At 34.8% G+C, this 13,820-nt stretch overlaps 1 protein-coding gene across 3 annotated transcripts in view; it reads right to left on the bottom strand.

The window, feature by feature from the left end:
- Positions 1-8,777: 8,777 nt before the first annotated feature.
- Positions 8,778-13,820, bottom strand: part of SLCO1C1 (solute carrier organic anion transporter family member 1C1) — a 56,400-nt gene continuing 51,357 nt past the window's right edge. For 2 of the 3 annotated variants that reach the window (XM_057702876.1, XM_057702874.1), the window contains 2 exons: positions 10,539-10,656; positions 8,778-9,000 (listed from right to left, as the gene is read on the bottom strand). In XM_057702876.1, coding sequence (XP_057558859.1) covers positions 8,778-9,000; positions 10,539-10,656 — 341 coding nt within the window. Of the gene's footprint in view, positions 9,001-10,426; positions 10,657-13,820 lie in introns of all 3 variants that reach the window. The other variant, XM_057702875.1, reaches the window with a different exon arrangement.

Raw genomic sequence — 13,820 nt, forward strand, 5'->3', positions numbered from 1 at the left:
CTTGTCTCTAGGTATTTTTTGATTTCCTCTTTGATTTCTTCAGTGATCTCTTGGTTATTTAGTAGCATATTGTTTATCCTCCATGTGTTTGTGTTTTTTACAGTTTTTTTCCAGTAATTGATTTCTTCTAATCTTATAGCATTATCGTCAGAAAAGATGCTTGATACAATTTCAATTTTTTTGAATTTACCAATGCTTGATTTATTTATTTTTTTTTAAATTTAATTTATTTATTTATTATTTTTTGGGAGGTACACCAAGTTCAGTCATCTGTTTTTTATACACAATTCCTCTTATTCCCTCCCTCTCTTAATGCTTGAAAATGTGATCTATCCTGGAGAACATTCCATGTGCACTTGAGAAGAATGTGTAATCTGCTGTTTTTGGATGTAATGTCCTACAGATATCTATTAAATCAAGCTGATTTATTGTGTCATTTAAAGCTTGTGTTTCCTTATTAATTTTCTGTGTGGATGATCTGTCCATTGATGCAAGGGGGGTGTTAAAGTCCCCCACTATGATTGTGTTACTGTCGATTTCCTCTTTCATAGTTGTTAGCATTTGCCTTATGTATTGAGGTGATCCTATATTGAGTACATAGATATTTATATTTGTTATCTCTTCTTCTTGGATGGATCCCTTAATCTTTATGTAGTGTCCTTTCTTGTCTCTTGTAACATTTTTTATTTTAAACTCTATTTTATCTGATATGAGTATTGCTACTCCAGCTTTCTTTTGATTTCCATTTGCATGGAATATCTTTTTCCATCCCCTCACTTTCCATCTGTATGTGTCCCTAGGTCTGAAGTGGGTCTCTTGTAGACAGCATGTATATATGTCTTGTTTTTGTATCCATTCAGCCAGTCTGTGTCTTTTGATTGGAGCATTTAGTCCACTTACATTCAAGGTAATTATTGAAATGTATATTCCTATTACCATTTTCTTACTTGTTTTGTTTTTGTTTCTGTAGGTCCTTTTCTTCTCTTATGTTTCCCACTTAGAGAAGTTCCTTTAACATTTGTTGTAGGGCTGGTTTGGTGGTGCTGAATTCTCTTAGCTGTTGATTGTCTGTAAAGGTTTTGATTTCTCCATCAAATCTGAGTGAGATCCTTGCTGGATAGAATATTCTTGGTTGCAGGTTCTTCCCTTTCATCACTTGAAATATATCATGTCACTCCTTCTGCCTTGCAGGATTTCTGCTGAGAAATCAGCTGTTAACCTGATGGGAGTTCTGTTGTATGTTATTTGTTGTTTTTCCCTTGTTGCTTTTAATAACTTTTCTCTGTCTTTAATTTTTGTCCGCTTGACTACTATATGTCTTGGCGTGTTTCTCCTTGGATTTCTCCTGCCTGGGACTCTCTGCACTTCCTGGACTTGGGTAGCTATTTCCTTTCCCATGTTAGGGAAGTTTTCAACTATAATCTCTTCCAATATTTTCTCAGGTCCTTTCTCTCTCTTTTCTCCTTCTGGCACCCCTATAATGCGAATGTTGGTACATTTAACATTGTCCCAGAGGTATCTTAGGCTGTCTTCAGTTCTTTTCATTCTTTTTTCTTTATTCTTTTCTGCATCAGTGATTATCACCATTCTGTCTTCCAGGTCACTTATTGGCCCTTCTGCCTTAGTTAATCTGCTATTGGTTCCTTATAGTGTATTTTTCAAATTTCACTTATTGTGTTGCATATCTCTGTTTGTTTGCTCTTTAATTCTTCTAGGTCTTTGATAAACTTTTCGATCTTTGCATCCAGTCTTTTTTCAAAGTCCTGGATCATCTTCACCATCATTATTCTGAATTCTTTTTCTGGGAGGGCACCTATCTCCTCTTCATTTAGTTGTTTTTCTGGGGTTTTATCCTGTCCCTTCATCTGGTACAAAGTCCTCTGCTTTTTCATTTTCTCTGTCTTTCTGTGGCTGTGGTTTTCAGTTCCACAAGAGGAAATACTGCTGATACTGCTTGATACTGCTCTCTGCCCTCTTGTGGAGGAAGGTATCTAGGAGGCTCCTGCATGCTTCCTGATGGGAGGGATTGATGGTGGGTAGGGCTGGGTGGGCAGAGCTCAGTGACACTTTAATCTGCTTGCCTGCCAATGGGTGGGGCTGTGTTCCCACCTTGTTGGTTGTTTGGCCTGAGGCTACCCAGCACTGGAACTTACAGGCTCTTTGGTAGGGCTGATGGTGGACTCCGGAAGGGCTCACACCAATGAGCACTTCCCAGTACTCCTGCTGCCAGTACTCCTGTCTCCTTGGTGAGCCACAGCTGCCCCCCACCTCTGCAGGCAACCCTCCAACACCAGCAGGTAGGTCTGGTTCAGTCTCCTGTGGGGTCACTGCTCCTTCCCCCTGGGTCCTGGTGAGCACACTGTTTTGTGTGCCCTCCAAGAGTGGAGTCTCCTTTTCCCCCAGTACTGTGGAGGTCCTGCAATCAAATCCTGCTGGCTTTCAAAGTCTGATTCTCTGGGGAGTCCTCCTCCTGTCGCTGGACTCCCAGGTTGGGAAGCCTGATGTGGGGCTCAGAACCCTCACTTTATGGGTGGACTTCTGTGGTATAACTGTTCTCCAGCTTGTGAGTCACCCACCCAGCATTTATGGGATTTGATTTTAACGTGATTGCACCTCTCTTACCGTCTCATTGCGGCTTCTTCTTTGTGTATGGATGTGGGGTGTCTTTTTTGGTGAGTTCCAGTGTCTTTCTGTCGATGGTTGTTCAGCAGTTAGTTTTAATTCCAGTGTTCTTGCAAGAGGGAGTGAGCACATGTCCTCCTACTCCACCATGTTGATCCTACGATCTCTGGTCCTACTTACTTTTGTTATTGTCTTGCTTGCTTTTGGTGAAAATTTTAAAATCCATGCCATGACTAATGTCAAGAAGCTTACCTCTACGTTTTCCTATGGGTATTTATGGTTTCAGGTCTTATATTTAAGTCTTTTAAATGTAACATTTTAAATGTCTAATCTTACACAAAGAGAGTCAATAGACCATATTTATCTGATTCTTGGAATTTTTAAAAGAGGAGAATAATATCCATGTATATTTTTATAATTTGGGGATAACTAATTGCAGAATATTTTTTGGAGTGCTAAAGAAGTGGCTATATCTTCTATAATGCTGAGAAATAAAAGCAGAAATATGGTACCTATAGGACACAGAAGAACGAAAGGAAAACATAAGGGAAAAAACTTAATGAACAATATAACAAAAATAAAACCAAACATCGCATGTGATTAATAGACAAAGCTTTAAAGTAAAAATAAAATTCAATTTTGTACTGTTAACAAGTAACTAACCTTAAACAGAATACTGGAAACTTTTAAAAATAAAGGCAGGACCAGGACCAAAGATATATCAAGTAAACACAATCAATAAAGAAAACAGAAATGCCAATATTAATTAAGACAATTAATTTATTTAAAATACAATTCAAAGAAAAATTAGTAACTGATAACAAAGTTTTAAAAATCAAATATATACATTATAAGGATATAATAGTTATGAAACACAATGTTTGATTCTACGAATAAACCTTTTTTTAAAAGTGAAAGCAATTCACAGAAACCCAGTCGTAATTGGGAGATATTATTATCTATAATCAACTATATCATCTATAGTATTATCATCTATAATCAATGAACATACTTTATTTTCAATATCCGAACATTTTCACAAATTGATGATTATTTGGCTTAAACCCTCAAATATCCAAAATAATAAATTGAATAGGCTATATTCCCTAATTATAAATGTAATCAATCTAAAAATTAAAAGTTTAAACTGAAATATCCGAACACAGAGAAATTTTAAATCATTCTCCTTTTAGAGCAAATAATAATTTTGAATCAAATAGAAAATCAAGAATGCATTTGTAAACAGTTAGGAAAACATCATTGGTACTACAGCATGGCAAACCTTTTGCATTATGAACAATGCTGAGCATTAAGGCATAGTAAAGTTTTCATTACTAAGCTAGAGCATACAGTTATGTCTACAAATCAAGTATTTAGGTAAAGAGTTTTTTGAAAAGCAAGCCTAAAGAAAGCAGAAGGAAAAAAAAGGTAACTAAAGTAAAACACAAAAGTTAAACAATTAAAAAGCAGGGAAACAGAATCACAAATGCCATGTCTCTGAAAAGTCCAATGCCGTAAGTTCTCGGCAAGCATAATATAGAAAAAGGATAAACCCGAATACACAAAATTAAGAATGGGAAAAGAGTGTAATAATTATCTTAATTGCTCTGTTTATAATATTAAACATGTCTTTTAAAAATCTGGAAGATTTTTCTAGAAAAAATACAAATGTTGAAAGTTGATTCAGTAAGCAGATTTTCTTTTTTTTTTTAAAGCCACTATAACAAATTAACAACTTTTCAGGGTATTATTTCTCAAAAAGGCTAAAAACAATCTTTCAAATGTAAAAGGTACAGATAATTCCTATGCTATAAAATCTTTTCCAGACACTTAAAAATAAGGTAGTTTTGTAGTTAATTTTATAAAACTGCCTAGTTCTTACACTAGAGGCAGACAAAGATAGCAAAAAATTTTACAAAGAGAATGATAATGTTCTGCTTTCCAAATATACTGTATTGAAAATTAGTTAGGTCCACGTCAGTTTTATTATATTTGTTAATAAAACAGTGGATTTAATGCCAAATAATTTTGAGATACACATCCCCTTTAGGAGACTGCCAATGTACAGCATCACATATAAGAATCTGAGAGATTCTGCAATCATACAACAGCTATCAGTATGTTCCAAAATTATTCAAGCATAAAACACTTTTCAACATCAGACTTATTAACAGTTAAATATGCTAGTTTGCCTCTAATACCTGGTTCATAGTAGGTCCTCTTTAAATATATGTTTCCCTATTTTTCTTTTTTTCCTAGCGGTAGATTTCATGACTCGACAGTAGGTGGCGTTGGTCATGATCATAACCACTCAGGCCTTTCCTAGATTTAATGGTTGCAGAGCTGACTGTAATTGTCACCATTCTTTACAGTGTAAAAGTAAAGGTACAGCTAGCAGAAGGAGGGAGATGGGACGGAGTTTGGAGACATGGAGGGAAGGGAGGGGACCATTTTTTTGCAAAGTGGGGAAAATATATGATATTCAATGTTCATTGAACAAGAAATGGAGGTATGGATGTGACATTTGAGAAACTCAGAATAGTGACCTCAGTTTGTATAGATTACAGGGGAAGAACAGCAGGGCGCAAGTGACAATAGTTCTATAGAGTCAGTAAACATTGCCCATGTTAATAAAGCAAGAAAAGTGGTATGCGCATATTCCTCAAAGATACTGGAAGTGACCATCAGAAAAAGCAACAAACCAAACTGGTTAGAAAAAAATTTCCTTTGAGGAATAAAAGTGAAGGTGGTGTGGAGGTCTGTTACTTCCCATTTTAAATCATTTTGTACCATTTGATTTTTTTTTTTAACCATATGCATGGTTTAGTATGCTAAAACTTCTCTAATGTCTGTGTACAAAATTGACTCAGCGAAGCCAGTAGAAGACAACAATTTAGGATCTAGATTACTACAGGCATAACATGGCTGTTTGAGTTTGATAAACCTCAGTTTAAATCTTGGCTTTACCAACTACAAGAACATGTTGGCTTTGGACAAATCACTAAAACTCTTTAAGCTTCCTTTGAACATACCAGTACTTACACCTAACACATAAGGTTATTTTGACCGTTGAAATTGAGATAATGTGTCTAAAGCACTCAGCACACAGTAAAGAGAGTGCTTAATATTGTTATATTTAATAGTTGTTATAACAGTTATAACTGTACATGTTATAGTCAATTTATTCTATCTCCTTTTATGTCTGAGTCTATAAATTTATCATAAGTGGAGATTTCTTAAATGCTCATGGTCACAAAAATTCTTCCAGCTGTTTTTGGAGGTTTCAGATTGTTTTTATTACCTGCTTTAGAGGCATCATGATGTAATGGAAGAACCCAGCGTTAGTTTGACTGCCTCTACCTTGGGCAAGTCATTTAATCCAGTTGAAGTCACTCCACTTATAAAATGATATTGCTGAGAATAAAGATGCAGATGTAGAGAATGGACTTGAGGACACAGGGTTGGGGGCGAAGGGGAAGCTGGGACGAAGTGAGAGAGTAGCATTGACATATATACACTACCAACTGTAAAATAGATAGCTAGTGGGAAGTTGCTGCATAACACAGGGAGATCAACTCGATGATGGGTGATGACTTAGAGGGGTGGGATGGCGGGGTGCATGGGAGGCTCAAGAGGGAGGGGATTACAGGGATATATGTATAAATACAGCTTTTTCACTTTGCTGTAAAGCAAAAACTGGCACAGCAGTGTAAAGCAGTTATAGTCCAATAAAGAGCTTAAAAAAAAAGTGTTAACAGAGAGACACCTAGATATATGTACAGGATTATTTTCTATGTCCTCATAATGTAAATTGATGCTCCTTTTTAATAAAAGTGCTAATTTTAATTTAATTAAAAAAAAAAACAAAAAATTATATTGCTGGAGCATTACCTGTCTGAAGGTTAGAGTGAATCAGATGTCATTTGAGGTGCTGGTCACCTCCAGGAATCATGATTGTATAATAAATGAATAAAGTGGTGCAATTGTGGGATCCCACACGTCCGTCAAGGCCTTACCTCTAATGTTTGGCCCTAGGGCTGAGGGAATTTTTTTGACCTCTGAAATTGAGTTTGGTTTCTCAAAAAAAAAAAGAAAAAAATTATGTGCTTTCTGAGGCGTAAAAAGCCTGCTTACTTCTGTCAAATGAATTTACTCATCTAAAACATCAAGGTTCCCTTTAGTAAATTCACTTTGCCACTAAATGATACCCTCATATGCTGTACAACTGAGTTTAGTATGTATAATTCCACTGTTGAATTAACGGTTATACATAAAAATATGCTTTTCATTGACAGTTGGTGCTTTTATGAAAAAAATCATTTTAAATATTCCTTTATGCTAATTTTTATTTTTCAAGTCATTCAAGAGTACACTGGATAGGATCCCATTTAGAAATTTACTTGTAAAGAAGCTATTTTTCAGGATATTGCTACAAAAGCTTTGAAAAATAAAGAGGATGTGGGAGACAGGATGAGGAACTTGAATTTTAATTACATCTCTACAAAGAAAACTCTTGACAAATGTACCCACTCACCCATTCAGTAAATATTTGTTATGGGTAAGACTGATATTGAGATGTCAAAAAGGATTCCTGCTCAGAAATTAGCGCAGCGGCAGCAGGTCTGAAGCAGGCCTGCTGGAAACAAAACAAGCCTGTTTTCCTTTTTAAAAAATAGTAAAACATGAAATAATCTTGCACCATCAATTCAAATAAAATAGCAAAATTAATATAGATTTAAAGGAAATTTTCTCTGCTCTCCATCCGCACACTTTTCATCTCTAGTTTTTTCCATCCATCATATTCTCAGGACCAGTATGTAAAGGGAAAATTTAGAGACCGTAAACCCTCGTCACACTACTCGATCCTTCCACTGTGTGAGCAAGGCAATTGCATTTCTGAGCTGGACTTTTTTGTTGAACTTAGTCTCCCAAGAAACACCTCAAAAAGACCGCTTGTCAGGAGTGCCCTGTTTCTGTGTTCTAAAGGCTGCTAAGAATTGTGACAGAATTTCAAGATTCCACTGTGGGGGAGGAGTGGATCTACCTAAGTTTGCTTTTCTTGGGAAGTTCAGGCCCCTCCTAGGGTGTAGCAGTGGTAGAGGAAGAAAGACATTGCACGTAGTAGAGCTGAAGATTAAAAATGGTGGACTACTGAATCTACTAGTTCCAGTGAGAACAGGACCAGGAAGCCAGTGAAGAGGAGATGCCTGGCTTGACTTTTTCAGTTGCAGAGAAGCAGAGAGCTATCTGACAGGCTGTGCAAGTGGCACCACGCTGCCCGGAAGCCTTGTGACAGATGCCGGGGAGAACACCACAAGCGACCACACCATCACTCAACCCATCGCTCTGTGTTCCTGTTATAACATCTAAGTTTATTGTAGACTTTCAAAAATTCACTTTCAAATAAATTTTAGGACCACATCACAATCATAAGTCTGAAGCTGCTTATATACATTAAAATATGGGTAGTATTTAACAATATTTTTTATTCCATTGAATTCATAGAAAGACAAGAAAGCGTATTAATATTAATTTTATTACTTTACAAGTATGGTTACTTAAAATCTCATACATAAAGTACATGTAATGAATGGAAGAGGAGTTAGTAATTCAAAATTTGAAACTTCTAAGATCATTCGCAAATATACATTTCTATATCAATTATTATATTTCAAGAGAAAGAAGAAGCTTAAAATGAAATCTTCCTCTACGTGTTCTGACTCATCCCAACATCATCATTAAGGCGATATTTGAAGGAGACCAAGATGTTTAATTTTTTTAAGTGTTCGCTTATCCTAGGCAAGTATCTCAGTTTAGAAATTACTTTACACATAGCCATTAAATTATAGACAATTGTTCCACTAGGAGTACAGCTAATATATCAATGGGCACAGGCAAAATTAAGCAGAATGAGTAAATAATATAAGGAATTTGTTTATAAATTAAAATATTTAAGATTAACTTTACCATCTACATTTTCCATAACATGGTTAATTACATTTGTTATCAGGTATATTATCTAATACTTAGGATCGAAAACAAAGTAGACATCTTTTTGAAAGGAGAAAGATTTTACACATTTAAAACGCTTTTGATTAAAATTTGCTTGCAGAATTTTCAGAAATTAGAAAACACAGCTTCCAGTCATCATTTCTCTAAAGCTGCGTTTCCTTGCCTGGCCAATAGTTGGGTTGTAGCAAATGATCATTTGTAGTACAGTTTTCCTTCCTGATTCTTGTAGACATCATTGTTCTTTCTCTGTTGGTTCTGAAGCTTCTATGTTTTGACACATAATTTTTCTTTAAGGTGAAAAGTACTGCAGTACTTAGGAAAATGGACATTGTGCCAAGCATCATGGTTAGTCCCAGATATATGTGTCTAGAAGAAGAGAGAATCTCAGTCTTAATTATTGTTAACTTTCCAACTTTAAATAAAATGTAATAATATCATCCAAAAATATCAATATCAATGAAATCAATCGATATCAATAAAACCATCATCAGGATGGTTTTCTTTAAGAATGCAGATTCGGTGGCTGTAAAAGATCTTTCTATGAACATCTGACAGACTATTGAAGGCAGTAAGCTAATATAAAGCAATTTTTAGTAGTACCATCATTTTCAGTTACTGCTAATTATATAATTTGTTCCATCCTCTCTGTAAATTATTCCTTTAGACCAGGTAACTATATCCGTTTGCCCAGAACTGTCCCAGCTTATGCTAGTGTTGTCCCAGTGTAATTTTTAATAGTGCCCTCTTTCACTCTCAAAAGTATCCAGGTTGGAGTGATCAATTATGTGGTTACCCTCCCCTTGAAACTTGCCCAAATTCACTTCTACAGAAAAACGGCAAGAAGTAACGTTAAGGGGAAATAAGAGCTCTCAGTAGAGTAGACTGACTTAAGAACAAACCAGAAGTGTACATCAGTGTCTTCCATGAGAAGCCTTTAGTTCTGCATTAGATCATAAGATACGAAGACTTGAAAGGACAGGTTGAGTGACTCATGCTGGTTACCTTGTACATACACTCACAGTCTCCAACTGAGTTACATTGTCTTTACATAAAAATACAGCCTTAGTAAATGTGAAAAAAGGGCCAATTCTCCTCACAGATTAGGTCCCTTTCAAAGACCAAAATAAATTACTCACATAACATCAAAGCCTATTAAGTCAAGCAAATTTATTTGAGATAGTCAGCTCAATTCACATCCAACTTCCAACTTACTCGGTTCAGCACCAAGTTTATTTCTCTAGAGAATACTCAGATTGTAAATTAAAAAAAAAAAAGCTTCTTGCTTTTAAGCCATTGAAGCATTGCTTTAAGCAACAGGGAAACTAAATGTTTGATGAATTGAACTGAATGATACCATAGTGAAAAAAACCATGGCCTCAACCCCATACACACTCACACACACAGAGAAAACATTTTACTTTTATGCATTTCAAGTACTGGAATAATTGAACATCAGTTTGGCAATAAAAGCCAGACAGATTTAGAGCCAAATCCAACTCTTGCCCAGGGGGATTATATTTGACGTAAATGGGACGGTTTGGCTCAGTTTGAAAAAGAATAGAATTAAACCCCAAATGTGACCTAAATTTAAATGCCTCTGAGTTTCAGGGAATTAACTCGTGTGCACAAACTGAAAATTCTACTCTAATCTGAACTCTTATGTCATATTTTTTAAATGATTAATCATTTAAAATGCGAGTCAAGATTAAGAATGGGAGGAAAATGAAAGATCTAGCCAAATAATCAGATAATAGAATTATTCTACAAAACATAACAAACTTCTTGATTAGACTTTACTTTTCCTTACAAGCAATGAAAATATGTGAGGATTACTAGTGCCAATTGCATTGTGCAGACCTGGGATGTGGTAGCAGTGAGACGTGGGAACGAGTTTGATACAGTACCTAAAAGCATTTGAATCGTATAATCTGCAGGATCCTCTACTTCCACATCTTTTAAATCCCCATTTGAGGCATGAAGTATCAATCAAAACTCCAAAATATACGGGAGCTGGGATTCCTGCTGTGAGAAAAACAAATCATTGCCACTAAAAATACATGCATATCTTTTTGGTAAGCCTGTAACGAATGATTCTCAGAAACCACAGTCAGTCCAAAATTCACTTCTTTGGAGTTAACAGGGCATCTGTAGGAAATTAGAATATGCCACCCCCCAAAATATATACAAAATCTCTTATATAAAGATAATTTTGAGCTGATAATTTTGAGAAACAGAAGTCATAGGAGAAGCTCTGAAGGCAGCGTTCAGTGACCTTTTGGTAAGGAAAATGTACGTTTATAAAGGAAAATGTTTGCAAGAATCTCTCCCTTTCTGTACCAGGACGAGAAGAATTCTAGATTCAAAAAAGAACTAACTGACCCTACTTGGCATAAAATCCCATAAGCAAGAAGATCAGTTAGATAAAGATATCTAACAGTCAGTTTAGATTATTTGGTGTCAAATAAAAATTCTCTTTATATACATTGTCCAACTAAATAGATTATTTGTCACTTAAAAACATTTAGGTGATAACTAACTATATTGCTCCTAATAACATGAAGATGTTCCTCAAGATTCAAATGCTTGCCATCTTCTGTATGTTTTAAAATTTTAATAATGGCAAATTTTCAAATATTCACAGAACTAGAGAGGATGATATAATGCAACCTCATGTACAATCACTTACTTTAACTTATTAATATCAGTATTTTGCCATTCCTATGTTATCTCTTTCCAGTCCTACAACCCAACATGCATCCAGGAACTTTTTAAAAAAAATATTTTAAGAGATATCTCAGATATCACATCATTCTCCTTATATGTATTTCAGAACGCATCTCTAACTGATGTTAGTTTTAAAAATATATCACTCTGCCATTTAACGCATTTTGTAATACTTCTTTAATCCTATCAAAAATCCATATTCAAACTTTTCTGAATGTCTTCAAGGCATTGTTTTATTTTTTATTTTTTTATACATCTCTGTTGGAGTATAATTGCTTTATAGTATTGTGCCAGTTTCCGCTGTACAACAAAGTGAATCAACTATATTTATGCATATATCCCTGTGTCCACTCCTACTTAAGCCTCCCTCCCCATCTCCTATCACACCTCTATGTCATAACGAAGCCCTGAGTTGATCTCCCTGTGTTATGCAGCAGCTTCCCACTATCTATTTTACATTTGGTAGTGTATATATGTCAATGCTACTCTCTAACTATGTCCCAGCCTCCCCTTCCCCTCCGTATCCTCAAGTCCATTCTCTATGTCTGTGTCTTTATTTCTGCCCTGCCACTGGGTTCATCGGTACCATTTTTTTTGGATTCCATATACATGAGTTAGCATATCGTATTTGCTTTTCTCTTTCTAATTTACCTCACTCTGCATGACAGACTCAAGATCCATCCACCTCACTATGAATAATTCAGTTTCGTTCCCTTTTAATGGCTAAGTAATTATTCCATTGTATATATGTGCCACATCTCCTTTATCCACTCATCTGTTGATGGACATTTAGTTTGCTTCCATGTCCTGGCTACTGTAAATAGTGCTGCAGTGAACATTGTGGTACATGTATCTTTTTGAATATGGTTTTCTCAGGGTATACAAGGCATTATTTTAGAGTTGGTTCATTCTAATCAGGATTCAAATCAGGTAGACACATTAAATTTAGTTGATGGCTCTTTATACAGCTTCTTCCCCAACTTTTTTTTTCATACTAATGATTTTTGAAGAGAGACATTTGTCTTGTAGAATGTGCCACAGTCTGGATTTGACTGATTGCTTCTTCATGACATCATTACTTAGTTCTTCTATCCTTCATTTTTCCAATAACCTGGTAGCTAGCTCCTGCATAGACTCAGGCAGGAACAAGGCACAGGTAGTTCTGTGTGTCCTGGCAGGAGTCATACGCTGTTTACTTGCTATTCTTAGTAATGTTAAAATGGATCTGAGGCTCAGGCTATGCCCTCTGTTATGAAGTTTTTCATCAATTTTCACCTATAGATTTTACAAATATTGATGAGGTTGCAAAGCAGAGATTTTTAAAAATTATGTTATTCCTTGTGTACAAATTATTTAGGATTTTTCTATAAAAGAAAATTTCCCTTCCTGACTATTTGGTTACTTTGAAATATAATTAGTAGAAGCCAGGCAGGATAAATGCTCAGTTCTTTCCTTTTATCAGTTTTAAGAATAATGAGTTGATGTCCTATTATTCTCCAAAATTATTCAGATATCATTACAAATTTACATCTTTTTATATAGTCAATGTATCTCAAGACACTGCAGCTATTATGATTAGCTATGTTATGTATTTATATAATAGTATATTTATATATATTATTTTCAAATTATCTCATCTTGGGCCAAGCTCCTCAAATTGGTCCCGTGTCCTTTTGACATATCCCTTAGATAGTTTTCTCACTTTCTCACACAAAAGTTGTCCCATAATCATCTTATGCATTTTCTACCCTAGTCAGTTCTCCAAGGTGCTACACTTTCTTTATTGAGGAATGATATTTAGATACCACAGACTCATTGCTATGGGTGCTCATTTCTGCTGGGTTAAGTATATTCTAGATTTTTTTAGAAGATAGTTATAAAATACACATTATTTTAAAATAAAACTATATGAGTTCATATTGACATTTTAAGTTTAAATTAAGAATGTTTTATTTATTTTATTTTATGCTTTTATCCCTTTTCTATTATGCTGAAAATATTGATTCCTAATGATATTAACATAACATCTTATTTACTTTATCTTAAAATACATAATAGTTTTAACATAACAATGCCAAATTTAGTATTAATGACAAGACTATAAAGTGTACTGAAGCAATGGGGATTTGGTAATAATTCTATTTTTTATGTAGTTTAAAGTTTTTTCTGTATGGTTATGTCACCCATATAATATACAGTTAGTTTTGGTTTGTTTTAAGAAATTCTTTGGTTTTTTTAATTATTTTGAAATATGTAAAATCTTTGCATGATTTCAAATGTAAAATTATACAACAGTTACATTTACAAAATCTCATTTCCATCCTGTTCTCTCCTCCCTTTTTCCTTTCTTCCCCAACAGATAACCTTTTAAAAAAAATATTATTAGTTTTTAGTTTATACTCCCATTGCTTTTGTTAACAACAGCAAACACCTTTGTGTGTGTGTGTATAATATTTTCACCT

The sequence above is a fragment of the Hippopotamus amphibius genome, chromosome 12, assembly GCF_030028045.1.
Source record: "Hippopotamus amphibius kiboko isolate mHipAmp2 chromosome 12, mHipAmp2.hap2, whole genome shotgun sequence".
Taxonomy (NCBI): domain Eukaryota; kingdom Metazoa; phylum Chordata; class Mammalia; order Artiodactyla; family Hippopotamidae; genus Hippopotamus; species Hippopotamus amphibius.